Here is a 27,890-nt window from a genome sequence, read left to right on the forward strand (position 1 = left end):
TATAAAATAGGTGATCTTGTGCAACTGAAACCTGAGTGTCTTTTTGGTCAGCTGAAAGCAGCTTTGGCACAAACTTGGCAGACATGCATCTCATACCCAAATCTTCAGTGATAATGGACTGAACTGAATTGTAACTAAGCTGCACATCCTCTGATAACTCACGGATGGTGATTTGATGATTTCCTTTCATAGTTGCATGCACATCTGTGATGTTTTTTTCAGTTCTACTGGTTGCGGGTCTTCCAGCACATACGTCAACATAGACGTTCTTTGGCCATCTTTGAAACATCTGAACTACTTGTACATTTGTGTGCGGCTCATACACTCCTCTCCATACACTTTCTCCAACTTTGCGTAGGCCTCTGAGCAGGTGTTGTCATGGTCAATGCGATGATCATATACTGCACACCTTCCTTCCAGGCACTGCTGTAAACAGTAGAAGTGAGCTAGAATTTTAAAACTTAGTTCCAGGTCAATCTTTGCCAAGCAGCTTCACTCTATATGTTTTAGCTTCATTACTATGGCAACAATCTGGGTACTTATTGATCAGAACTTGTATATATATATATATATATATATATATTATATATATATATATATATATATATATATATATATATATATATATAATAGGTTCTGACAGAGCTGTGTGATTAAGGATCTTGCTTCCCAACCATGTGGTCTCTGTATTCTGCTATGGGGTAGCTGGGATATGTGTTTTCTGCCACAGCCTTGCATATTAGGACTATTCCTCCTGATAACAGCTACCCACTAGGACAATTACCCACTTTGGTTAATTACACCTTCTCCAATATATTAAGAAGTTTTAAATCATCTGTTGTCCTCAGGGGTAATTGGCCCTGGGTGGGGTTATTGTCCATGGGAAGTAAATGTCCTATACACCAATCGTAGGCTAACCAACCAAAGCCTTGTGAGTTGATATGGTTGATGGAAACTGGAATGTTGTGACAGTCATGTTCTTTCAAATTTCACTTGATTTCTACTCTTTATAACTCTGCTTTCACACTCTCACAAACCTACCTACCTACCTACCCAGTCATCCTTTGGTTCTCCTTTTTCTCCCTTTATCCGTCTTCTTATACCTTGTCTGTATGTCCTGATACCAAATCTCCATCATCCATTTTCTCTTTTCTGTGGTGGTAGCCATGTGTCTCCTCCATAGTAGTTCCTACCCCTCTTTTGTGATTTAGCCTCTCAGCACTGGCACAAAGCCATATCAAGGGGGCTTGTTTTCCAAGGTACTTGGTAACCTCATTAGTGCTGGTGGCACAAAAAAAAAAAAGGACTGAGTGGTTAGCATTGAGAAAGACGTGCCATAGAAACTTACCGAAGCAGACACTGGAAACCAAAATAACCCTCAGGCTAGTCAGATCCTGTTGACCCATCCAGTGCATTCCAGCATAGAATAGGAACATTAAATAATGATATATATATAAATATATATATATAATATAAATAATATATAAATATATGCATATATACATACATATATGTACATACCTACATCTATATGTATATATACATGCATATATGGGTATAGGACATCAAAAAAACGTTGGACACAATGAGAAACAAAAACATTGAAAGCGAACTTTTTTTCGAACAATGAAAAAGGCAAACAGAGAAACGTAAAGAATATTCCCCTTCATCAGTTGTCCCTGTTTCATCTACTCCGCATTTCAAAGGCATATATATACATATATATATAGTTGTGGCCAAAAGTTTGGAATATTTTTTAAAAATTAAAATTGTTATGCCCAATATATGTTTCAACCAAATATAACTTAGGGCATTTAATATCAAAATTCTAATTTTCAGACTTATGTTCCAAACTTTTGGCCACAACAGTATATATATATATATATATATATATATATATATATATATATATAGGCGTAGGAGTGGCTGTGTGGTAAGTAGCTTGCTTATGAACCACATGGTTCCGGGTTCAGTCCCACTGCGTGGCACCTTGGGCAAGTGTCTTCTACTATAGCCTCGGGCCGACCAAAGCCTTGTGAGTGGATTTGGTAGACGGAAACTGAAAGAAGCCTGTCGTATATATGTGTATGTATATATATATATATATATATATATATATAATATATATATATGTGTGTGTGTGTGTTTGTGTGTCTGTGTTTGTCCCCCCCCTCCCAGCATCGCTTGACAACCGATGCTGGTGTGTTTACACCCCCGTAACTTAGCGGTTCGGCAAAAGAGACTGATAGAATAAGTCCTGGGGGTCGATTTGCTCGACAAAAGGCGGTGCTCCAGCATGGCGACAGTCAAATGACTGAAACAAGTAGAAGAGTAAAAGAGAAAGAGTATATATATATATCATCACCATCATCGTTTAATGTCTGCTCTCCATGCTAGCATGGGTATATATATATATATATATATATATATATATATATTATATGTATATTGGCAGGGCTGGCCTGCTAGGTAGCCGGCCAGAATGCTAGAAATAGATCATCAACGATCAAACTACAAGGGAAATTCTCTAGAGGAAGAATTCAGCGAACACCAGAACCAAATTTGGCGGGCAGGACATATGAAAAATTAAATAAAAAAAAGACTTAAATGCATACCTCGGTTTCGGTCTTAACAAAAGAATTACTTGCATAATTCAAGTGTCCGTGACTTCTTCAGTACATTCGGTCCTCGAGATGCAAACCGCAAGACTAACCCCAGCTCTCTGTGTCAAGACAGACACGTGCTTAGTCTTACTGATTACATCGGGAATAAAATTTCAAATGTCTTGGTTCCGGCGCGCTAAGAGACTCCTGAAGCGAAGGGCTGCAGTGAATAATTCACTGCGGGTAAAGCTTACTACTAGGGAACGTATTTATTTAAATATTTAAAAATTGAGGGAGATAAATTAATATTAATTTTAATATCAATTTAAAACCAGTAGTCCAGCATTCAAAAAATCTGAGGAGTCAGAGAAAATTCAAATATATGTGTATATTGGCAGGGCTGGCCTGCTAGGTAGCCGGCCAGAATGCTAGAAATAGATCATCAACGATCAAACTACAAGGGAAATTCTCTAGAGGAAGAATTCAGCGAACACCAGAACAAATTTGGCGGGCAGGACATATGAAAAATAAATAAAAAAAACAGACTTAAATGCATACCTCGGTTTCGGTCTTAACAAAAGAATTACTTGCATAATTCAAGTGTCCGTGACTTCTTCAGTACATTCGGTCCTCGAGATGCAAACCGCAAGACTAACCCCAGCTCCCTGTGTCAAGACAGACACGTGCTTAGTCTTACTGATTACATCGGGAATAAAATTTCAAATGTCTTGGTTCCGGCGCGCTAAGAGACTCCTGAAGCGAAGGGCTGCAGTGAATAATTCACTGCGGGTAAGCTTACTACTAGGGAACGTATTTATTTAAATATTAAAAATTGAGGGAGATAAATTAATATTAATTTTAATATCAATTTAAAACCAGTAGTCCAGCATTCAAAAAATCTGAGGAGTCAGAGAAAATTCAAATATGTGTATATTGCAGGGCTGGCCTGCTAGGTAGCGGCCAGAATGCTAGAAATAGATCATCAACGATCAAACTACAAGGGAAATTCTCTAGAGGAAGAATTCAGCGAACACCAGAACCAAATTTGGCGGGCAGGACATATGAAAAATTAATAAAAAACAGACTTAAATGCATACCTCGGTTTCGGTCTTAACAAAAGAATTACTTGCATAATTCAAGTGTCCGTGACTTCTTCAGTACATTCGGTCCTTGAGATGCAAACCGCAAGACTAACCCCAGCTCTCTGTGTCAAGACAGACACGTGCTTAGTCTTACTGATTACATCGGGAATAAAATTTCAAATGTCTTGGTTCCGGCACACTAAGAGACTCCTGAAGCGAGGGCTGCAGTGAATATTCACTGCGGGTAAAGCTTACTACTAGGGAACGTATTTATTTAAATATTAAAAATTGAGGGAGATAAATTAATATTAATTTTAATATCAATTTAAAACCAGTAGTCCAGCATTCAAAAAATCTGAGGAGTCAGAGAAAATTCAAATATATGTGTATATTGGCAGGGCTGGCCTGCTAGGTAGCCGGCCAGAATGCTAGAAATAGATCATCAACGATCAAACTACAAGGGAAATTCTCTAGAGGAAGAATTCAGCGAACACCAGAACCAAATTTGGCGGGCAGGACATATGAAAAATTAAATAAAAAACAGACTTAAATGCATACCTCGGTTTCGGTCTTAACAAAAGAATTACTTGCATAATTCAAGTGTCCGTGACTTCTTCAGTACATTCGGTCCTCGAGATGCAAACCGCAAGACTAACCCCAGCTCCCTGTGTCAAGACAGACACGTGCTTAGTCTTACTGATTACATCGGGAATAAAATTTCAAATGTCTTGGTTCCGGCGCGCTAAGAGACTCCTGAAGCGAAGGGCTGCAGTGAATAATTCACTGCGAGTAAAGCTTACTACTAGGGAACGTATTTATTTAAATATTTAAAATGAGGGAGATAAATTAATATTAATTTTAATATCAATTTAAAACCAGTAGTCCAGCATTCAAAAAATCTGAGGAGTCAGAGAAAATTCAAATATATGTGTATATTGGCAGGGCTGGCCTGCTAGGTAGCCGCCAGAATGCTAGAAATAGATCATCAACGATCAAACTACAAGGGAAATTCTCTAGAGAAGAATTCAGCGAACACCAGAACCAAATTTGGCGGGCAGGACATATGAAAAATAAATAAAAAACAGACTTAAATGCATACCTCGGTTTCGGTCTTAACAAAAGAATTACTTGCATAATTCAAGTGTCCGTGACTTCTTCAGTACATTCGGTCCTTGAGATGCAAACCGCAAGACTAACCCCAGCTCTCTGTGTCAAGACAGACACGTGCTTAGTCTTACTGATTACATCGGGAATAAAATTTCAAATGTCTTGGTTCCGGCACACTAAGAGACTCCTGAAGCGAAGGGCTGCAGTGAATAATTCACTGCGGGTAAAGCTTAAGTGTGTGTGTTTGTGTATATCCTTTTCTTGACACCACATGGTAGTTGTAAATGAGCATCATCATCATATAATTGGTGTTCATTTTCAGTCTTCCATGAAAAGCATGTCTGGCCATGGGGAAATATTGCATTGCCTGGAAACTGATGAGAATTGATGACATGAAGGGCATCTAGTTGTAAGAAATCTGTTTCAACAAATTCTGTCTGACGCATACAAGTATGGAAAAGTGGACATGAAATGATGATGATAATGATATACACAAACTTATATATATATCTATACTAATAAAAGTGAAGTTCAAGCTTGCTTGCTTGCAATGTTACACAACCAAACTGGCGCATAATAGGAAAATACTATGAATTAAGTTGTCCCTGAAATGTTAATACGAACGGAATGAAACAAGTTTCGTGTAAATCAGACCAGTAGTTATTGAGATGTTTGGGGTATAGATACTCAAAATGGTGCATAATGGGAAAATATTCCGAATTTAACTTCATCCAGAAAGGGAAGAAACTCTAACCTTTAGATTAAACACATTATGACTAACTTGCCAATGAAAAAATACAAGTTCTTACAGTGAATGTTTCTATTTTTGCTTTTTTTAAACATTTAGAAATACTTTTAAGCAAATGTGATTTCAAAAATGTAAGTTATTTGTACAGTAATTATTTATATTTTAGCTTTCTTTAAACTGACAATATTTTAATGTTTTTTAAATTATTTCAAGTGAAAAAAATTACATAACTCTTATTTGGCATATTTAAAAAATATTTTTAAGTGAAAATGACTTTAGAAATACAGTAAATATTTCATAAAAGACCCATTTGTTACCTTGGTGTGAAATAATTTTCTTCCATTGGTTTTTTTCAAGTGCATTCAACGTATCTCACCTCCAAAGATTTGGCTGCTATTTCTATCACGCCCTGTTACCACATAGCAGCTATTTTCGATAAAGGACACAAAATACCTGTTATGTGGTAGCAGGGCATGCAAGAAATAACAGCCAAATCTTTCCTTTTTCTGGGGGAAAGGAGCCGTGTATGTGTGATTTTGATGTCACATTCATTGAAAGCATGTGAAATAACCTAGAAAAAAGAAAGAAAAAACCCACGAAACAAAGCTCTGGGAAACTAAGACTTTCCTGAAACCAACAGGTCACGAGTAGTCTAGTGTGTGTGTATATTATATATATATATTCTATAATATAAATTGGACATGGGCGGTCATTATATTCTTTCTTGTCTTGAGGTTTGCAGCTAAACGGCTGGGTGGATTTACATGAAGAATGGCGTGGAGACGGGTGCATAGATTGAAATATGGTTTGTATTTTTTTTTCCTAAACTGAAAATGATCACAGCCACATCATCCAAACAGACTGGGTGAAACCGGGCTTAGCTGCTAGTATATATATATATATATAAATAAGAAAATGGAGGAACAAATTCATTTCAGTCATCAACTTTCAGATATTACCATTTGAATTTGTTCCTCCATTTTCTTATTTGTATTATGAATTTACGGTAAAATATTTTACCTTCGCCCATCCGATACAATAAATGACTTAATTGCTTTGCAATTATAAGCATTTATGTATTTGGCATTTGGGTGCTTCACCGGCAGTATATTGGATAACTGATATCCCATAGTGGGTTACCCTCATAACCCCTATCTTACTTTTTACTATATATATACATACATATATATATATATATATATATATATACAGGGTGTCCCAAAAGTCACGTACCTTTCTGGTTATCATTTAAAATAATTAAAGTATTTTATTTTATTATATTTTTTTGGCATGTTTTATTGTAGAGGTTGCTCAATTTGAGCATTTGTTGTAATTAATTTCAATAACGTGTTTTTGAAATCAGTAAGGGTGTATTCTTTTATGAAACCAGGGTGGTGTGCGATTTCTGGGACACCCTGTATATATATATATATATATACGAAACATACATTGAGTCGAAACAGGGGCAGCTGAAGAAGGGGAATGTTCCTTGTGTTGGTTGTCTTGTACTCTGTTTTTTCGTTGTTAAAAAAAGTCCGTTTCCTTGTTTGGTTTTATGTTTTCGTTTCTTGTTGTGTTCTACGTTTATTTGTGGTGTCCTGTACTCATATATGCATGTGCTGTCTGCCAGCCTCGTCTGGCACCTGTGTCGGTGGCACATAAAAAACACCATCTGAGCGTGGCCGTCTGCCAGCCTCGTCTGGCACCTGTGTCGGTGGCACATAAAATCACCCACTACACTCTCGGAGTGGTTGGCGTTAGGAAGGGCATCCAGCTGTAGAAACACTGCCAGATCTGACTGGCCTGGTGCAGCCTTCGGGCTTGCCAGACCCCAGTTGAACCGTCCAACCCATGCTAGCATGGAAAGCAGACGTTAAACGATGATGATGATGATGATATATATATATATATATGTATCCTTTGAGTGAAACGTTTTGGATATGCATATAAAAGCTTCTATTCTATTACGCTGGCTACAACCTAATGATGCCAAATGGCGATACCAGTTTTTTGGGTTGTACTGGGCCATGCTGATATAGCATGTAATTTGTGGAAATGCATGTAGTGATGCATTAAAATATAAATTCCATCAAAGGATTATGATTGTTATTACTGTATATACACACACACATGTACAAATTACACACACACACACACCTTTAAATACACACACCTTTGAATACACACACACACACACACACACACATGTATACGTGTTTATTTATATCTGTGGTTCTGTAGTTAAGGAGTTAGCATTGCTGTCATGGTTTTAGTTTCAGTCCCACTGCATCGCACTTTGTGCAAGTGTCTACTACTATAGCCCTGGGTCAGCTAAAGCCTTGTGAGTGAATTTGGTAGAGGAAATATATATATATATATATATATATATGTAAAATAATGTGACAATTATTCAGTAGCCAAGATAAAACTCTGAGTTTCGGATGCTGAGGTGGAAATCCACGCCACCATCTCTTCGGTTATCTGGCCATCTGAAAAATGCTATGAAAAAAGACTGTTATTTATTATATATCAGCATGGTTCAGTTCAACCCAAAAAACTGGTATTGCCAGTTGGCATCATTAGGTTGTAGCCAGCATAATAGATAACGGTCTTTTTTCATAGCGTTTTTCAAATGGCCAGATAACCGAAGAGATGGTGGTGTGGATTTCCACCTCGGCATCCGAAACTCAGAGTTTTATCTTAGCTATTGAATAATTGTCACATATTTTACCTTCGCCCATCCGATACAATAAATGAATTAATTACTTTGGAATTATAAGCATTTATGTATTTGGCATTTGGGTGCTTCACCAGCAGTATATTGGATAACTGATGTCCCATAGTGGGTTACCCTCATAACCCCTATCTTACTTTGTACTATATATATATATATATTACAGATAAATTCCTCTATTTACATAATATTGAGGTCTCTTTCTTTCTTTTGTTATCTTACCGTTTTTACCAACACACACACACACACATATGTGCTTGTGTATCTGTTTGTTTGTTTGTAATTGTGCCTATGAATGTCATTTGCTACAACTAGTGTTGTCGCTTCTGCCAACAAATCATCTGTTCATCTCATGCCTTTAATGACATGTAAAAGAAAAATTTCCCTTACTTGAAAAACAGGTAAAACAGTGTCTCACTAAAATATGCCCAACCTGTGCTAGTACAGAAAAAATACGATTGTAAAATGAACAGACAATATCCATATACATAAATACATATTGAAAAGCTCTAGAGGAGGTTTCATGAGTAAATTTGTATTAAAAAACAAAAGGCAATAAAATGCTTTGAGCACTTCCTCATGGTGAAAGAATGTATAAAAAAACGTACATTTTTTTTTCTTTTGTTCATTATAAAGTTCTCAGGCCATTTCTTTTTGTTTTTACATTTGTAGATATTTTTATATACATAGGTAAAAACTGATATACAGGGTATGATGAATAAACTGTCATCTAAATCAGGGTACAATGAATAAACTGTCATCTAAATCAGGGTACAATGAATAAACTGTCATCTAATATTACTAACATCTCATTTTAACAGATATAGTTACCAAAATTACATAAAAATATCTTGAAGTATTAGAGAGTAAACTTATTCAATAAAATTGCCATTGGCTTCAACCACAGCCTCCAGACAACATCAAAATTTCCTGCAACACTTCTGCAAGGTCTCCTTGTTTAAGTTGGTGAATGCTGCCATAATCCTTGCCTTCAGTTCATCTTACAAGGAGTTTTATTGGTCTCTCACTCAACTGTCCCCCACACATAATAATCAAGGGGCTTGCAGTCAGGGGAGTTAGGTGGCCAGTTGTTAGGGTTGATGTGGTTGCAGAAATTGTCTGCTAACCATGATTGGGTTCTCGTACTTGCGTGGCATGGAAGATGCAGGGTCTTCCAGCTGCTACCCTCTTGACCCAAGGCAGTACTACCTCCCCCAGGCACTTGATTACAGGCCCCTGTATCGAGTCTGAGGCCATGTGGGAAGATGAATTGAGGCATAATGTCACCATTGTTTGTGATGTGACAGGATGTTTGATTTTTATCATTCTCAGTACGTGTCCTTAGACACCCAAATACTCTGAAATGTTCATATTGGAACTTCTAGCACGAATGTCAAGCAGTGCAGCATGTTGTTTCCAAATTTATGTCGGAGTGAATTGCGTCATGGTGCTGTTTTTCTCACAGACAATGCCCAACTGACCCTACCATACTGTGTAGTCAACAAAATTAAAAACAATGTGCATGTGCAAAATTAAAAATATAAAATGGTGACAATTTACCCATTGCACCCATATATACACATTATACACACATATTTGTAAAATTTCACCTATATACAAATACAGGTAGACATGCTATCATACATATACAAATATACAAGTGTAGAAACGTGTGTATGTATATATGACTCTTTTTATGTATGTGAAATATATACAAATACTTATGCATATTGCTCACTGGCCCATAAACGTACCTATATGTGTATATAGTTACTTGAACTGAAAAAAAATGTATGTGTATGTATGTATATATATGTGTGTGTGTGTGTGTGTGTGCACACAGACATACATACACATATGCATATGCTGGCAGATACACAGGAAATATAACTCTGTATGCATATACAGATATATATATATATATATATATATATATATATATATATATATATATATATATATATATATATATATATATATGCTTTTACTTGTTTCAGTCATTTGACTGCAGCCATGCTGGAGCACCGCCTTTAGTCGAGCAGATCAACCCCAGGACTTATTCTTTAGAAGCCTAGTACTTATTCTATCAGTCTCTTTTGCTGAACCACTAAGTTACAGGGACGTAAACACACCACCATCAGTTGTCAAGCGATGTTGGGGAGACAAACACAGACACACAAACATATATACACACACATATATACATATATACGATGGGCTTCTTTCAGTTTCCATCTACCAAATCCACTCACAAGGCTTTGGTCGGCCCGAGGCTATAGTAGAAGACACTTGCCCAAGGTGCCACACTGTGGGATTGAACCTGGAACCATGTGGTTGGTAGGTAAGCTACTTACCACACAGCCACTCCTGAGCCTATAGTCAAGTGTGATCTTAAAACTCCTGTACTGCAAGTCAATGCAGCTATTGTCAAGTGTGATCTGCATAATTCAGATAGTTGTTGTGTGGCACCCTAAATCAGGAACTAAGCACTCTTCTGTTTGAGAAAGAATGTTTAGTCTCACTTTAGAATCAACTTACTGTCAAAAGATTTCCTGTTCATATGATGCACTTTTGGATTTCTTGTTTATTAATGAACCTCTTCAGAAGAACTTCTTTTTTCTTGCTTTAGCTTTCAAGCATTATGTTTGATATTCCTCAAGTGTTGAGTTAGAATTTGGTGATATTATTTATTAATGTTTTAAGGATAAATTAGAGAATGTGAGCTTGACCTTGGAGAAAATAATCAGAGAAATATTTCAGTATCATTTATATATATCAGTGATCTAAATGATTTATGTATATATAAGTATAATCTATAGATACATATAAAAGCATGTGTGTATCTATATAAAATAGGTGTGGTTAAGGAGTTTGCTTTTGAAGCAAATGGTCTCAGTTTCAGTCCCACTGTGTGGCATCTTGGGCAAGTGTCTGCTACTATAGCTCCAAGCTGACCAAAGCCTTGTGGAAACTGATGGAAACCTGTTTAAAAACTTATTAATGGCTAAAAGTGACTGAATATTGTCTGAAAGTGTCATATAAAATTGTATCCTTAAAATAATCCATGTTTTTTTAAAAAATAAATCACTTTATTTACTCAAGCAACAACAAAAAAATTTAATTAATAATTTATGTTGATAACCTTATCTAACTATATACTTCAGTTGTTTCATTAAATGAATATGTGTTAATACCTTGTTTTGAATAACTGATTAACTGTCAAACTTAATTGGTGTTAGTAATTAACTTTGTGCTATAAGTATTACAAATGAAGCAGTCTCTATTTAGAGGGTAGCACAAAGGAGTGTTGAAATTGCATTTGATTAGATTCGGTGTATGGTTTTGGTTTTCATATTTAGATATATTTAAGTGGTTGTAATTAGCTATAGTTTTCTCAAAGTTGCTGGTTGTAGAATACAGTATTTTGTGTTTTTCTTACAATTTGAGATACTTATGGTTAGGGTAGAAATGTCTTTCTAGGATTTTGAAGAAATGGTTGGCTACAGGTGTACAGAACTAAAGGTTGAAGGGTGGATTAAACCAAATAATCTTTTTCTGCTTTGTTTTTCTTTCTTATTGGTATGATATTATTTGTATATTGGACTTTTTATCTGTATTTAATATCGTGAAGTTCCTGAAGGTGTTGCAGTTTCATTGACTACAGATTCATTGAATGATAAAGTAGAGAGTTTTAACTCTTAATACTCCTGTACTGCAAGTCAATGCAACTATAGTCAAGTGTGATCTGCCTAATTCAGATAGTTGTTGTCTGGGGCCATAAATCAGGAACTAAGCACTCTTCTGTTTGAGAAACAATGTTTAGTCTCACTTTAGAAAAAAACTTACTGTCAAAAGATTGGGTTTCAGTTGCACAAAATCACCTTGATTATATCGAAAACAAGGAAGACTTTTTGAAAACTTTGCATAGGCCTTTGAGCAGGTATTGCCAAGCTTTTGGCAAAATTTGATGTAGATTTTCTGTTCAACTTTCTTTGTCATGGTCAGTGTGATGATTATATGCTGCACACCTTCCTTCTAAGCATTGCTGTAAACAGTGGAAGTGAGCTAGAGCATTAAAACTTGGTGCACATGCACAGTAGAGCTCAAGGTCAATCTGTGCCAAGCGGCTTCACTCTGTGTGCTTTAGGTTCATTACAATAGCAACAGTCCAGATACTTATTTATCAGACCACATATATATAGTAAGAAAATTTTAAGTAATAATAAAAATGTTATCTGTTTCTCTTTGCACATAAGAAGTATTAAGTTACTAAATATTGACCAAAAAAAAAAAAATCATTGAAATTGTGGGAGATTGTTAAAGGAACCATGGAAGCCATAAGAAAATATAATAAACTAACTAGAGAATGCTTCTGAAAGGAAATGACAAGGCATGGTAAATCATTCCTAATAATATCAGTTTGAATGATTTAGACACTCTTTTCATTTTGTATTGAAATGTTGCATGTTGCACCATTAACAAGATTAAATGGAAGGCCTAATACAGAATAAATTCTTCCCTTCTCTGCCAGGAAAAGAGTAAAACAATTATGGCAGGTGAGGTTACTGCAATGTTTTTATCTTTATGAGCATAAATAGAGCAACACCATACAAACAAGATAGCTTTGGATATTGGTAATAAATCATAATACTACTTTAATATGTATTACTTGTTTCATTTCTTGGAAAGCTGCCTGTTGCTCTATATTTCATATATCTCTTTTTCATAAAAATAAAAAAATATTTATTGTCTTTAAAACTTCCATGATCTTGAATAATTAATTCATTTTGTATTCCATTGTTCACATTAGCCTTGTTAGGTATTGCCTTGGCCAGTTAATTATTTGAAGTAAGCTCACAGTTTTGCTTAGTATGTATGAGACCAGGGAATTCATTAACCCCCTAATAGATTCATTATACCAACTGAAAATTGTTTTTCAAATGCTCTAAATAACAGCGCAGCTACTGCAATGATGTAGCAAAGAGCAAACAATCTGAAATCTTTGTAACTGATGTGGCATTACAGAAATGTGTACACCCTCCATTGTCTGATAGTATTTTCACTCATTCTCTGCCTAGTCCATTTTGACAGAATATTCTTTGTAATTAGCACGAATGTTACCATAGCAATTCTAATATTTTAAAATGATGTAGCTCCTAAAATATGTTTAATAAAGTTCTTAGATAAGAACACTCCCTGTCTGTTGGAGAAAAGAAATACATTTGTATAAATGAGTGTGTGTTGTATTTTCTGTTAATCTGCATTTTCTTGCTTTTATCCGATGTGTAATTTTCTGAGACAATCAGGAGAGCAGATTATATACTTTGAAAACTGCAGAGAAATTGAAGATAACTCTCATCCATAATTAGAGTTATTTCTCTCAATAATCTGTCCAGTTTGCTTGTCTTTTTTGAAACAAGCATCCAAACTTTCTAAATTGACCACTACTTGTTCATAGGCAGATATGAACCGTGTAATTTAAACCAAAATAATTCCAACTGTTTTTGATGTTGAAACATACTGGTCATTGATATAATTTTATCAATTTCATCTGTTTTTTTTAAAAATCTTTTCCTTGTTATGTGTCAGTTTTTCTTGACCTTTATGAATATATTTACTTACATATTTTATTGTTATAACAGTTCCAAATACTTCCACGTCAGTGAATTATAAATGAGAAGATTATTGTTGTATTAAGGAAAATCAATTATTCATGTTTTTAAGACATTGAAGTATGTAATTTGAGGCATACTTATTTCTAATTAATATGATTTAATTTAAAACTTGGAAGATTTTCTATTCTTAATCAGACTTTTACCTATTCAACCTGGCAACTGTAGGTGGGTTGTACCTTGACTTTATCACAGTTTGCTTACATTCCACCTTTTCTTTACTATGTTTTCACTTTCTCTTTCAGTATATCTTTTGACTAAATTGTTTTCTGGCATATGCTTTCAACTAATGTGAAACTATGCTTTCAACATTTTACAAAATCTTTTCATTGAATGTTCATCAACTCATAGGGGATTTAATAAAATAAATAGATGTGTTATGAGTTTTATAAATGTCCAGTGGCTTAGAAACAGAATTATTTTGTTACGTAAATATGTAGTGGTGGATAGCAGAATCGGAGCATCAGTCAAAATGTCTTCAATGTTCTGAGTTTACATTTGGCTAATGCCAGTTGTGCCCTTCACTTTCAACAGATTGATAAAATTAAGTCCTGGCCTTTATTGAATAAAACTAAAACCGAAATAAGTAGTCTTGTGTCTCTGTAGAGAAATCATTAGAAAAGAAAAAAATTTTCGCCTTTTGTTGTATATTTTTCAAGATAGTTTCTTTTCAATTATTACAGCTGTTCCACCAGAAGAAAATGGTAGGTTCAAGAAGAATTGTCAACAACACCTTCTTTCTTTTTTCTCACACTAGCTATTGCTTATCTCCTCCCTTATTTTTTCCTTTTCCTCTTGTGTTGTATAGTTTCTAAACTGCACAAGCACTAACTTCTGTCAATTCACCAAGCCTCACTTATCCTTTTTCTAGATTAATAGATGCACCTCAACTCTGCCGAAAAACAAAGCTCTTGTCAAATGACCAAAATAACAAATCAGCTATTCTTTAGGATTTTGAGCACTTTTCTAACACAGTAATCAATGTTGTAATCCAATAGCTTTCACTGTCTTTATGAATTTTGAAATATAAAAGTAAAATCTAGATGTGTATCTATGTACACACACGTGTGTGTTGTGTATGTGTGTGTGTGTGTGTGAGAGAGAGAGAGAATGATATTGTCATTAGCACTAGTTAAATTTTGTCATTTTCAGCATTGTCATTTAAGCACTTTGAAATATTACAAATTGTTTTCATAAATTGTAAGAATTTCTACATTGCTAAAAATATTAATAATAAAGAAAAATTATACTGTTGATTCCAGTCAGTTTGTTTAGGCCAAAATAAAATAAACCTCAATATTTCTCATCTTTTCTTCCACCCTTAATGCTTCAGTTTTTTTCTCTTATATCAAGATTATGTTAGTGCTAACTTAATCTTTTATGATGATGCTTCATTATTACTCACTACTAAACACTAATATCCCTAAATATTGGTTTCCCCGCTGGTAGACCTCAATTCTTTGTTCCTAAACAATAACCATATTTTTAATTACTTTCATTTATAATTAACTTTTGTCTGGAATATTTCAGTAAATATTCGTATAATTTGTTGATGTAATCGTTTGTTAAATGTTAAATCTGCAGTTCATATTGTGTATAGAGGAATCCATTCTCTGTATTTTTATGTGGAGGATGGATCCATTTGTAATAATGTGAATCATATGCCAGGGTTTAGAGCAGTGGGTGACAAAGTGCTACTAGTAAGGTCTGAAGAGCATTGTCTGTTACAATTGTGGTGTAAGTGAAGTAAAAAATAATACAGTATGAAGGATGTAGAACAAGAGATTGAAGAGTTTCAGTGATGGAATGTTTATTCATAGAGTGCATGTCTCTCTCATTAAACTTTGGTAATTTAAGATATGAGAAATGAACATAGTTATACTGGGAAGTGAGTTAGTAAAATGAAGGTAGAAAACAATATGATAGATCTGAAAGATTTTATAGACGAACAGTCATTTTGTAAGTTCTGTGTAATTAATTTTCCCTTTTGTCTGTAAATTCAATATTTGGGTTTCTTCTATTGCTGATATCTAGATGCTTTTATGCATGCAGACTATGTTATTGTATAAAATATTGGCTTCTTACTTAGGTACAGCAGAATATGGAGAATAACATTATGATGATTGTTTTTTTCCAAGGGGGTTAGGTGATATAATGATGTGAATTGACTACAGTTACTATTTAGGTTACTAAACTGGGTCACAAACTTGGTGGCTTTCCAAGAGCTTACCTCAACGTTACTGTATTTTGAACAAGCATAATAATTATTAATGTGGGAAAAATGTTTTAGTATTTTATCTTGTGTTATAAATGTAGAACATATATATATATATATATATATTAATTTTTGTACTTTTTGTTATCTAGTTATATGTTTTAAAATATATTTTATATTTTATTTATGATTTGGTTTATGTCTATCATTGTTTGAATTGCATAATAGTGGTTTTTCCTCTAATTTATATTATATATATATATATAAAACAGATAATTGTTCAAAATACATTTTCAATTACAAGGTTCAGCAACATTTTCTACCAAATTCCAGTAGCTTGAGCATTTTGAGAAATTGAATTGTTGCTTTTCATAGTTTAACAATTTGGTAAAGCTAATTTTATCACATAGAAGGTTACTAATTATAGTATAGATATATGGTTGCCAACTGGCAGAATCTTTATTGAATAGAATTCTTTGTGATGTTTGTTCTGGCTTTCTGCATTCTGAATTCAGATTGTACTGAGGTCAACTTCGCCCTTCATGGTTTTTGGAGTGAGGGTCAGGTGGATAACTAAAGTACTACTGTAAGAGCAGAGAAGGGCAGAATTGTTTGGGAATTAGACAAGGTGCCTTGCTGTATGTTTTTGGCTTTATTGTGATGTTGGTTTCAGTAGTTTATCTCTCTCCATTGCAAAACACTAGCTGACAGATGAGAGAGAGGGTCCAGAGATGACTAAAGATTTAAATGAATGAATGACTATATATTTTAGTGTAATTATGTTGAAAAGTTAATCACCTTTTGCAAATACTTAATGGAAACAGTTTCTTTTAAGAAATATTCCATTTAAGTAATAGGCTTTCTTCAATGGGTATCTATGTCTTAGTACATTCTGTGGTTTAATATACTGTTAGCATGGTAAAAAAGTGGAACAGTTTATTATAGGAAATGTTTGAGCCATCTGCCAGATGAGTCGAATCTTAAAGTACTGCATTGTGTTGTTGATCCTGATTCTGTTTATTTCAATGTATGCATAACCCAGGAAGAAAAAGATTAGGTTTTTCTTTGACTTGTAATTAGAAACTAGGTGTTATGTATTTTATAATATGAAAAGAAATGACATTGTTTTCTTTTAATCATATTTTATCCTTGAAGAAAAGAAATCAAATCAGGCACGGGCATGGCTGTGTGGTAAGAAGCTTGCTTCCCAACTACATGGTCCCAGGTTCAGTTCCACTGCGTGGCACCTTGGTCAAGTGTCTTCTATAGCCTTGGACCAGTCAAAGCCTTGGGAGTGGATTTGGTAGACAGAAATTGAAAGAAGCCTATCATTTATATATATATGTATGTGTCTTTGTGTATGTTTGCCCCCCACCACTGCTTGACAACTGGTGTTGGTGTGTTTACATCCCCATAACTTAGTGGCTTGGTAAAAGAGACTGAGAGATTAAGTACCAGGCTTTAAAAAAAACGAAAATAAGGTCTGGAGTTAATTCATTTGACAAAAATTCCACAAGGCAGTGCCCCAGCATGATTGCAGTGTAAAAGATAAAAAGTATCAGTGATACTGGATGGAAAGTAACATGATTTTAAAAGCTAATAGTTGGAAAGAATTTAATTTGAAAGAAAATGGTAAATGATGTATCGTTAGGTTAAGATATATGCTACTACCTTGCCGGTATTGATTTTATTGTTTGTATAATGCCATGAATTTCTTAAAATTTCTTTGTAGATGATACTGATTCCCGCTCTGAGCGTCCTTCCTCTCGACTTGATTATAGCCGTTATGACAGAGAGTATTATAGTAGACACAAGGATCCATATGGTAAGTCTTATTTAATTGGAAACAGTCCTAATTAAGTGATGCAATAATTAAATCATGTACTTCATTGCCTGGTAATTATTAGATTTCTGAATCAGTATAATTTCAATTGTATATCAGTTTGAAGTGTATATGTACACGTGTGTGTGTGTGTGCATGCTTGGAGTAGGGTGGAGGAAATATAATTGGAGTGTAAGTTAGTGGATGTTGTGCTATAAGTATCATCATCATTGTTTAACGTCAGCTTTCCATGCTAGCATGGGTTGGATGGTTCGACTGGGGTCTGGGAAGCCAGGAGGCTGCACCAGGCCCAGTCTGATCTGGCAGTGTTTCTACAGCTGTATGTCCTTCCTAACGCCAACCACTCCGTGAGTATAGTGGGTGCTTTTTACTTGCCACCGGCACAGGTGCCAGGTGAGGCTGTCAATGGCCATGATCGGATTGGTGCTTTTCACGTGCCACCAGCACGGAGGCCAGTCAGGGCGGCGCTGGCAACAGCCACGTTCGGATGGTTCTTTTACATGCCACTGGCACTGGTATCACAACTACAATTTCCATTGATTTTTGAGCGATTTCGATTTCACTTGCCTCATCAACATGTTTGGTAGTTAGTGATTGGATACAATATGCTGAAGTTAGTTTCTTTTTCAATCAATTAAATGTACTATAGTTAGTCAATTAACTGAATTCTCCAAAGTTTCACGCTGCCTTACATATGGGTATGATTTTAAATTGTAGAGAAAAACATTTTCTTTTATTCAATTCGTATTTTTACTAAATATCTTTCAAAATTGTTTCTGTAAAGAAATAAAAAGGAAAAAAAAAAAATTGTTGAAGCTGTTTTTATTCTATCAAGTAAAATGTGCTTCTACAAAATATTACTGAATTTTGCTTCAGCATTTGTAGTATGGAAGACTCTATCAGTTGGAAGTTATTTTTTTGAAAATTAGGTGCTTTATTTTGCAGATAGTAAAATTAGCATTTTAAGAGTTATTGAATCAATGTAGATCTGGCTTTTGAGACATTGTTAATGTTTTGTAAGGCAGCTGAGTGGTAGGAATCGTAGATTAATGGACTAAATATTGATTATTAATTATCAGGTCATTAAGAATGTCCGATTTTCTTATGTACCAATTTTGACAATTTTTTGTTTTACAACATTGAAGAGTTACATGCTCACTTTTTGAAATGCAATTCATGGTGTCTGATTATATTGTGAGTTTTCTCTTGTAAATCAATTTTTGTAAGCCCTTGGATAGATCAAAAATTTGTATTGTTTATGAATATGAGTTTTGTTGTGGAACCGATGCATCCCAGACAGCTCAAAACACCAATGAGGTGTTTGGTGAAGATGTGGTAAATGAACGCATTGTATGTCGATGGTTTGAGAAGTTCCAGTCTGGTGACTTTACTCTTGAAAATCAAACCCTGTTGTTCACCTGAGACCAAGATAGATAATGATGAGCTGGAATCTGTAGTGGAAGTGGATACATCTCAAACTATGCATAAGTTAGCAAGGTTTGATGTTTCGATTTCAACTGCATTGGTCCATCTGAAACAAACGAGCAAGGTAAAGAAACTGGACAAGTGGGTGCCACATGAACTGAACTAGCATCAAATGACACATCATCCCGAAACTGCTGTTCTTTGCTGTCATGGCATAAAAGCAAACCATTTTTACATTGTATTGTTATGTGTGATGAAAAATGGATTCTTTTCAACAATAGCAAGCGTTCTGTACAGTTGTTGGATAGAGACAAAGTACCAAAACACAATCCAAAAAAGAATGTTCATCAAAAAAAGCTAGTGGCATCTATTTGGTGGTCCAGCACTGGTGTCATCCACTGCAGCTTCATGAGACCTGGTAAGTCAATTACAGCGGATGTATGCATCAACCAGTTGGATGAAATGATGAGTGAACTTACAATTAAACAACTGAGATTGGTCAATAGAGACAGGCTTGTTCTCTTGTAAGACAATGCTCAACAACATGTTGCACAAAGAATGCTACTTAAGTTACAGGAATTAAACTTGGAAGTACTCTTGTCATCCACCATATTCACTAGACCTTGCACCAACTGGCTATTATCATGTTTTCCTGGCATTAGACAACTTTTTGCAAGGAAAAAACTTCAAATCTAAAGAAAATGCAAAAACAGCCTCTTGTGATTTCATCACCTCTTGCTCTCCAGAATTCTTTGCTGCCAGCATAAATATGCTAATGATAAAATGGCAAAATTGTGTTGACAATTTAGGTGCATATTTTGATTAACTGCATTGCTTTTTGTTGAGATAAAGTAAAATAAACCTCCAGTTTAGGATCAGACAGTTCATTCTTAATGACCTGATAGTTTTTCTCCTTTATATTCTGAGTTCAAATCTTGCCAGAGTTGATTCTATTTTTTATGTCTTTCATTCCTCTAAGATTTGCAAAATAACTAGAAGGTACATACTAAAGTTATTTCAGTGGAATATGTCCTACCTCTATAAATCTACTAATGTGTAGAGTCTATACTAAATTAGTTGAGTATGGTAATGGGATTTTGGTAGCCTTATAACATTATTGAGATCAAATTAGATATTCTTTACCATCTACTAACTCTGTGGATTTATATAATAGTTATTAAGAAGTGGAGAAAGGCAGTGTATTTCATATTTTTGCATTAAAATTCAGCTGGGTTGATGTTACTTTTTATCATTACAATTGAAAAGAAAACTTCAATATTCTGGGTTTTATTAAATTAATTATACTCTGCTCTTACAAAGTTGTTAATAAAATTATCTTTATGGTGGTGATTTATGTTAGGTTTATTTGAGGAAGATAAAGTATGTGTAAATTTAGGACAAGAAAATTTGACTATTATACTAGTATTAATAGTATATTATACTAATATAATAGTATACTGTTTTGACTATTATACTAAAATTTGTTATGGGATATGCTCAAAGATTTTAGTTATTACTGCACTTGTAAATTAATTAATTTTACCAGGAACACATGATACTTGAACATGAAAAAGTAGCTTTATATACACTTTCACAGTGGCTGTAAAATGTAGGGTTAACCAGAAATAACAGCATTTACTTGACTCCTCGTTTAATGTCCATAGTGAAGTTATATAATAAATACACAAATGTTTATCAGTGTGTCTTATATTGAGAAAGTTCAATCTATTTTATTAATTTACAAAGATAGTGATGACTAAACTCTGGGTATATCCCTATGTAAGCTTTTGTATGAAAACTAAAACACTGCAGTAGTTTATGTTTTGGCTATTGGATAAGTACTATTGTGAAAGTTGAATTTTATATTTCTGGACAAGATTATTCTGTATAGAATAATATTCTGGGATCATCATCATCATCGTTTAAACATCTGTTTTCCATGCTAGCATGGGTTGGATGGTTCGACCGGGGTCTGGGAAGCCAGGAGGCTGCACCAGACTCCAGTCTGATCTGGCAGTGTTTCTACAGCTGGATGCCCTTCCTAACGCCAACCACTCCGTGAGTGTAGTGGATGCTTTTTACGTGCCAGGGGAGGCTTGTGATGGCCACGATCAGTTGGTGGTTTTTACGTGCCACCTACATGGAAGCCAGTCAAGGTGGCGCTGGCATCGGCCACGTTCGGATGGTGCTTTTTACGTGCCAGGGTAGGCTGGCCACGAATGGTTGGTGCTTTTTACATGCCACCGGCACGGAAGCCAGTCAAGGCAGCGCTGGCATTGGCCATGTACGGATGGTGGTTTTTAGGTGCCACTGGCACAGGTGCCAGGGTAGGCTGGCAACGGCCACGAACGGTTGGTGCTTTACAATTCAAAATAACAGTAATAGTATATTTTTACTAATGAAATTGTAGTTTCATTGTTTCATTTGTTTTAATGAGGAGATTAATGATGTAATAGTATTTATTACCCCTTTAGAATCTCTTAATATGTAGGTATGATCAAGTCTTGAGAATCGAAGAGGTTAGTATTGTTAGTGTTCATTTTAAACTGAAGGATGGAAAATATGACTAAAATGACAATTCTAGAGGAATGTAAATCTAGAAAAGATTATTTAAGTGCAATTTATTTGATATACGGTTTTGAACTTCTGTGGCATGTTTTTCCCAATTAGTGCTTTATTACTTTCTTGAATTTTTTAAAAAAGAATGTTAAGTGTTTGAAAAAATAGAATTGGATTATTTTGTTTATAAATTAGAGGTGAGCTGAAGAGGTCATTATCATCATCGTTTAACGTCCACTTTCCATGCTAGCATAGGTTGGACGATTTTGACTGAGGGCTGGTGAACCAGATGGCTGCACCAGACTCCAATCTTGATTTGGCAGAGTTTCTACAGCTGGATGCCCTTCCTAACGCCAACCACTCCGAGAGTATAGTGGGTGCTTTTTACGTGCCACCGGCACGGGGGCCAGTCAGGCAGTACTGGCAACGACCTCGCTCGAATCCTTAACTTTTCAAATTTATCAAGGACAACTGAGCTAAAATTATTATAATTTTAGTTCATTAAATCCTGAACCTTGCAGCTATAGCCCTACTATTAAACTAATATGGAATCTATTGAAATTTTTGGTCATTGAATTAATAGTAGGGGTATTATTGCGAATCATTTGTCTCATTTGATTGTGTAATTAGATAAAAATCGGTAAGTATATAAATTTCCTTGTAACATTCCAAAGGATTTACTTGATGGATTTTCTGAATAATTGCAGGCCGCAGGTATCATAGGAAAGGTATGTAAGTCCATAGATTCTCAACCAGAATCTTTTTTGCATTGGCACATAGAGCAGTAGAGCATTCCTGCCTGTCTCTATCACTTTCAAAGTTTTTGGAAGATCTTCTCAATTCAAATCTCCATCTTCTGCAAATAATTGATCTTTGATATTTTCTCCCCTTTAAGTTCTCAATATCCAGTAAGATATCTGCTTATTCTTGTATTCAAATCTTTCTCAGCTGTATGTTTGTCAATACATCTATCTTTGTTTGCAAATGCATTTCTTTTTTCCTGGTTGTGGTTTCTATCTGTAATACATTTATCAGATAGTTTCTTTCTTTAAGGATGCATGAATACATATTTTGTTATGAGTATCAAATAATGAGAATGTTCCATTTTTGCAAAACCATTCAACTTGTGCTAGAATAGCAAACTGGGTATAAATTGTTAACATATACAATCAAGTGATTTTCATTGTATTTATAAAATTTTTATGAAACTTGAAATAGTCAACACTTATTTTTCTGTTAAGTATTTGTTGGAATTCAGTTACTTAGAGTAAATATTTTGGTTATAATGATAAAGATGATTGACAGTAGAGCACCAAGCTAAATGCTTTGCCATATTTAGTTTCCTTTTTGCAGTTTCTGAGTACAGTCTTATGTACACCCTCCTCCCAGTTTTAACCTAAAAATTAGGGCTGTGCGTTATGCACAAGTACTAAATGTTACTCATTTTTCCTGGCCTCTAGTGCATGGTCATATTAAGGATAGCATGCCCAAAAGTGAGTTATGTCTATTGCCTAAGCTAACTGATGTGTAATGAAGAGTTTATAAATGCTGAAACTGTGTTTCACAAATATACAATACTGTCATTTACAATAGTTACCATGCATGGTTGCCCTTATTGGAAATTGTATTGATCAATATCTGAATAAATAAAGCAGAATTTTACTCATAATTATTGATACCAAATAATCAGAAATCAAAATATACAGTGGTGGCAATGGAACTCTTTTCTGTTTTTATCTAGACATAATTTTATGTTATAAATAAAATACTATCTAAGAATAGTGTCAATATAATTTATTTCCCATAAAATTACATATGGAACACTTGATGGAGTATATTTTAAATATACTTTTTTGCTTTATTTAGATTTCCAGTTAAGAAGAAAATTTTTAAAATCCTTTTAGCATTCAGATTGCTCTGTCAAATGTAATGCTTATTTATTTACACCATTTTGGATTAATCTTGCATTATATCATAGCTTCAAGATTTCCATGATGCGATTTGTAGAATTTAAGTGTAGGGTAGGTGTAAGAGGTTGGATCTGGTCAGTTTGAACATAAAACAATATTTGGGCCAGATATGGCCTTTCAAATGCTAAAGGGTTAACTCGATAAAAAGAAAATCAATTTTTAATTACCTGACACTGAATGTCTGATGTTCAAAAGCCTAAAGCTCTATATGAAGTTTTTTTCTTTTTATACAGGCTTCTTGAAAACATAAGTGTTTTTTTTTTAAACTCATGTTTAAATAAATCTTTGTTCTTCATTGACAACATGATCATGTGTGCATCACTGTGCAAACTGAACAGCAAAATTATGAACTTAAGTACACTGCTGTTATCATTATAAATTGATTTTGCAGGGAAAAAACGAAATGATCATCTAATTTTCACAATATTGACTTTACAGCAAATGCACTTCTATGGCCTGTACTAGTAAAGTTGAAAGATCACTTTTGGTTTTGCTTTTTGTTTTAATTAGGATACTTGAACTTTTTCAGGATATTTTATGTAGCGATTATAATATAACTAACTAAACATTCTTTTCAAAACACCATAATACAAGGTTTCAATCTTGATCTGGCAGAGTTTCTACAGCTGGATGCCCTTCCTGATGCCAACCACTCCGAGAGTTATTTATTCATATTAGATAAATATGGTAGGTCAGAGCTGATTCCGTTCTGTCATGATAACGTGACAACAAAATCATTGGATGTAGATTTCCAATGGACAGTCTCCACTGGTTCCTTGCATTTTTGATGGTGAGAGTGTCAAACAGGTGTCTATGCAACTTGGAAAGAAGTGCTACAAGACATTTTGTGCGAGTGCTCCGTTGTTGCTGATACACATTGTTGAAGAATGCGTATGCAAGTATATATACACACACATGCAAGGAACTTCTGCACAATTTTTGTCAACCAGATTTCATTTAAAAACATTGGTGGCTTCAAGGCTATGATAGAGGATTCTTGCTCAAGGTGCCATGCTATGGGATCAAATCAGAGGGACTGCATAGCCTACATGGAAAATTCATAATGATTATAATGATAATAATAGATGACTGAGGGCTGAAATATGTAACATTCTAATTTGTTCATTAGTTGTTTGGGGCTAAGAAGGGATTTAGAGTTTTCAATTCTCTGTATCTTTCAATTTATTCCAAGATATTTCACCATTCATTGCCTTTAATGTCTTCATACCGAAATGTGATGCCATACTGTTTTAATATACAAAGTCACAATTATTCTTATTTTTATCAACATATTCTTTTGAATTAACGAATATTTCTGTAATTATTACCTATTCTGAAAATATTCTCATTGGCCATAGATTAGGGTTATTCAAGTATTTTAAATTTTAACCTTAGTTTTACTTGTTGAAACTTTAAGTTCTAAATGTATCGATTCTTTAGAACAAGTAACTTTTCTTTTGCTAGATTATGACCCAAGTTATTATAATAGAAATGCAGCCTACTATAACTACTATCGAGGCCGTTATGGACCAGGATACTATGAAGATGCAGAATCCTACTATAACCGCTACTATCAAGAAAAAGCAAGGTGAGTGGAGTTTTTTTTTATTAATATCTTTAACAATATTTTCTAAGTAATCTCATAAGGTAATGTGCACAAAATATATTTTCTCTGAGATTTTTGATAATTTAAAATAATTTTTATAATTCTTTTGTATGTCTGTTTTACAAAAAGCTTAAATGTACTTTATAATATATAAATATGTTATGTTTGTATTTGTGTTGCTTGTATTTTTATTTTATTTAAATTAATATTGGTTAAATTATAGTGGGTGAACCTCTGCCTAAAAATCTGAATCATATTTAAGGCATTTTGATATACAAAGGGAAATCTGAATGGAATGTAGTTGACTAAACACTTTTTTGTCAATTTAGCATGTGATACTAACAAGGTACTTTTGACATTATCTTTGAAATTTTGTTACTTATAAACATTGATAAGCTTATTTCATACAGAGTAACTTAATCTTTAATTATTCAAGGTTAAAACTTTTTGGTGTATTGGTAGTTGTTTATCAAAATTATTTAATAATAGTTAATTTAAAGTTAAAACAAATGTCAAGATACGGTGTAATGAAACATCTGTTGCTAAAATTATCTTTTTTCTTTATCTTATGCAAAATTTACAAATTGCATTTGTGGGAATGTAGGCAATTCATATATCTATTAACCCTTTGTCTGTCCAAAGCATTTTCATAAGTTTGTCCTAGACATTCATGCTTGTTTTCAGACTTCTGGTTAGTTCTTGTTTCATATGTTCTGAGTATTATAAAGCTTTCCTTTCAAAGTCCCAAGTTACCCTAGTGGTTGTGAAAAATTGGGAAAGGCATCCATGCATCATATATGATGCATGGACACCAAAGAAATATATAATGTACAGGACAGCTAAAGGACAGGTTAGGGTATTCAGATCAGAACCTTAAGGTTATCAGTTCAATTCCCAGTGGTTCATTGTGTCCTTGAGCAAGCCGCTTTATTTTCATGTTGCTCAGTTAGCGAAAATGAATAGTCACACTCTTTGTCATGCTGAATTATACTCTGTGTCTTGCTGAGTCTCGTAGTCACACTCTGTGTCTTGCTGAGTCTCGTAGTCACATTCTGTGTCATGCTGAATCTCCTTGAGAACTACATTGAGTACACATGTTTGTGGAGTACTCAGCCACTTGCACATTAATTTCATGAGCAGGCTGTTCTGTTGATCGGATCAACTGGAACCCTTGTTGTAACCAGTTATTATTATTATTATTATTATTATTATTATTATTATTATTAATTTAATTGTAGTTTGAATTTGATAAATTGTATTGTATTTTAAGGAATGGCCTTTCAGTAATCTGATGTGCAGTGAAATAAATTGGGATAGGCAAGATTGGTACTGTTATTGTGTTTATGTAATGTAGGAGTATGTAAAAGTAATAGGAGTTGTATAGGTAGAATATGGAGAATATTACAGAAAATCATAGAATATGGGGAATAAAGTGAAAAGTGAATAGTAGATATTAGTTTAATTGAAGATAAAGAGTAGCTTACAAATTCTGAACTGAGGCAGAAAGAAGGTTTTATTGATTGAACAGATGACTGTGATTGGAGGTGGTACAACTCCCAAATATGAGAATGCAATGTCATAAGGTTCCAGGTTTTAGCTGTTACTGATAAGATGAATAATAATCTTGTTAATTTTAACTGAAGTAATTTAGGAAAAAAAAAAAAGTTACTATTAGGTCCAAGGAAGTCCTGTTAAATTGGTTGACATACAAGTTGTTCTGCTTGTCATGAACAAAAGTAATGAATATTTGGAAGTGAAAAAATATTGTTATCGTTCTGTGTAATGAGTGTCTTTATTTTGTCAATTATTTAAAATTCATTTTGGGTATTAATAAAATTTTCATCAGCTCTTATGGCTAGTCTGCAATGTTTTTATAGTCTTTCACTGCTTTCCATTTTTAATCTGTAAATTTTCATATGCTTATGTCTTGTTTAATTTTGAAAACAATAAGAATTTGGAATGAATTAGTTAAATAACTAATTTTTAGGTGCATTTCTATATCAAATTGGTGTTTTTAACATAAGGATAAAATTTTATTGCGTAAAATTATGATGGAAAGTTCTGACTTAATTGTGCATACTTCAAAACAAGATTTTAGTTTGCATCCAAGAACCAAACGAGCAAAATACGTACAATTTACTTTTACCATTATCATGGGAGGACTCATTGATAGAAAAAAAGTTTTAAACGTTTATCTTTAGAAACAAAGACTGACTCAGTTAATTTACCAAATAATTTAACTTTCAGTTATTCTGAGAGAATTTATATTGAAGTTTAACAGAGTAGAAAAATATATCGAAACTTGTAGAAATAGGATCATAAAAGA

The 27,890-nt window shown here is 34.1% G+C and overlaps 1 protein-coding gene across 10 annotated transcripts in view; it reads left to right on the plus strand.

Annotated features, from left to right (window-relative positions):
* Positions 1-27,890, plus strand: part of LOC115219484 (protein transport protein Sec16A) — a 163,589-nt gene that overhangs the window by 65,958 nt on the left and 69,741 nt on the right. For 6 of the 10 annotated variants that reach the window (XM_036507765.1, XM_029789666.2, XM_029789672.2 and 3 more), the window contains exons 3-6: positions 14,630-14,650; positions 17,894-17,986; positions 22,696-22,716; positions 25,423-25,546. In XM_036507765.1, the coding sequence (XP_036363658.1) occupies positions 14,630-14,650; positions 17,894-17,986; positions 22,696-22,716; positions 25,423-25,546 (259 nt within the window). The remainder of the gene's footprint in view (positions 1-14,629; positions 14,651-17,893; positions 17,987-22,695; positions 22,717-25,422; positions 25,547-27,890) is intronic. The other 4 variants (XM_036507759.1, XM_029789680.2, XM_036507760.1 and 1 more) reach the window with 3 other exon arrangements.

This window comes from Octopus sinensis, linkage group LG1, assembly GCF_006345805.1.
Source record: "Octopus sinensis linkage group LG1, ASM634580v1, whole genome shotgun sequence".
In the NCBI taxonomy this organism is placed as follows: Eukaryota; Metazoa; Mollusca; class Cephalopoda; order Octopoda; family Octopodidae; genus Octopus; species Octopus sinensis.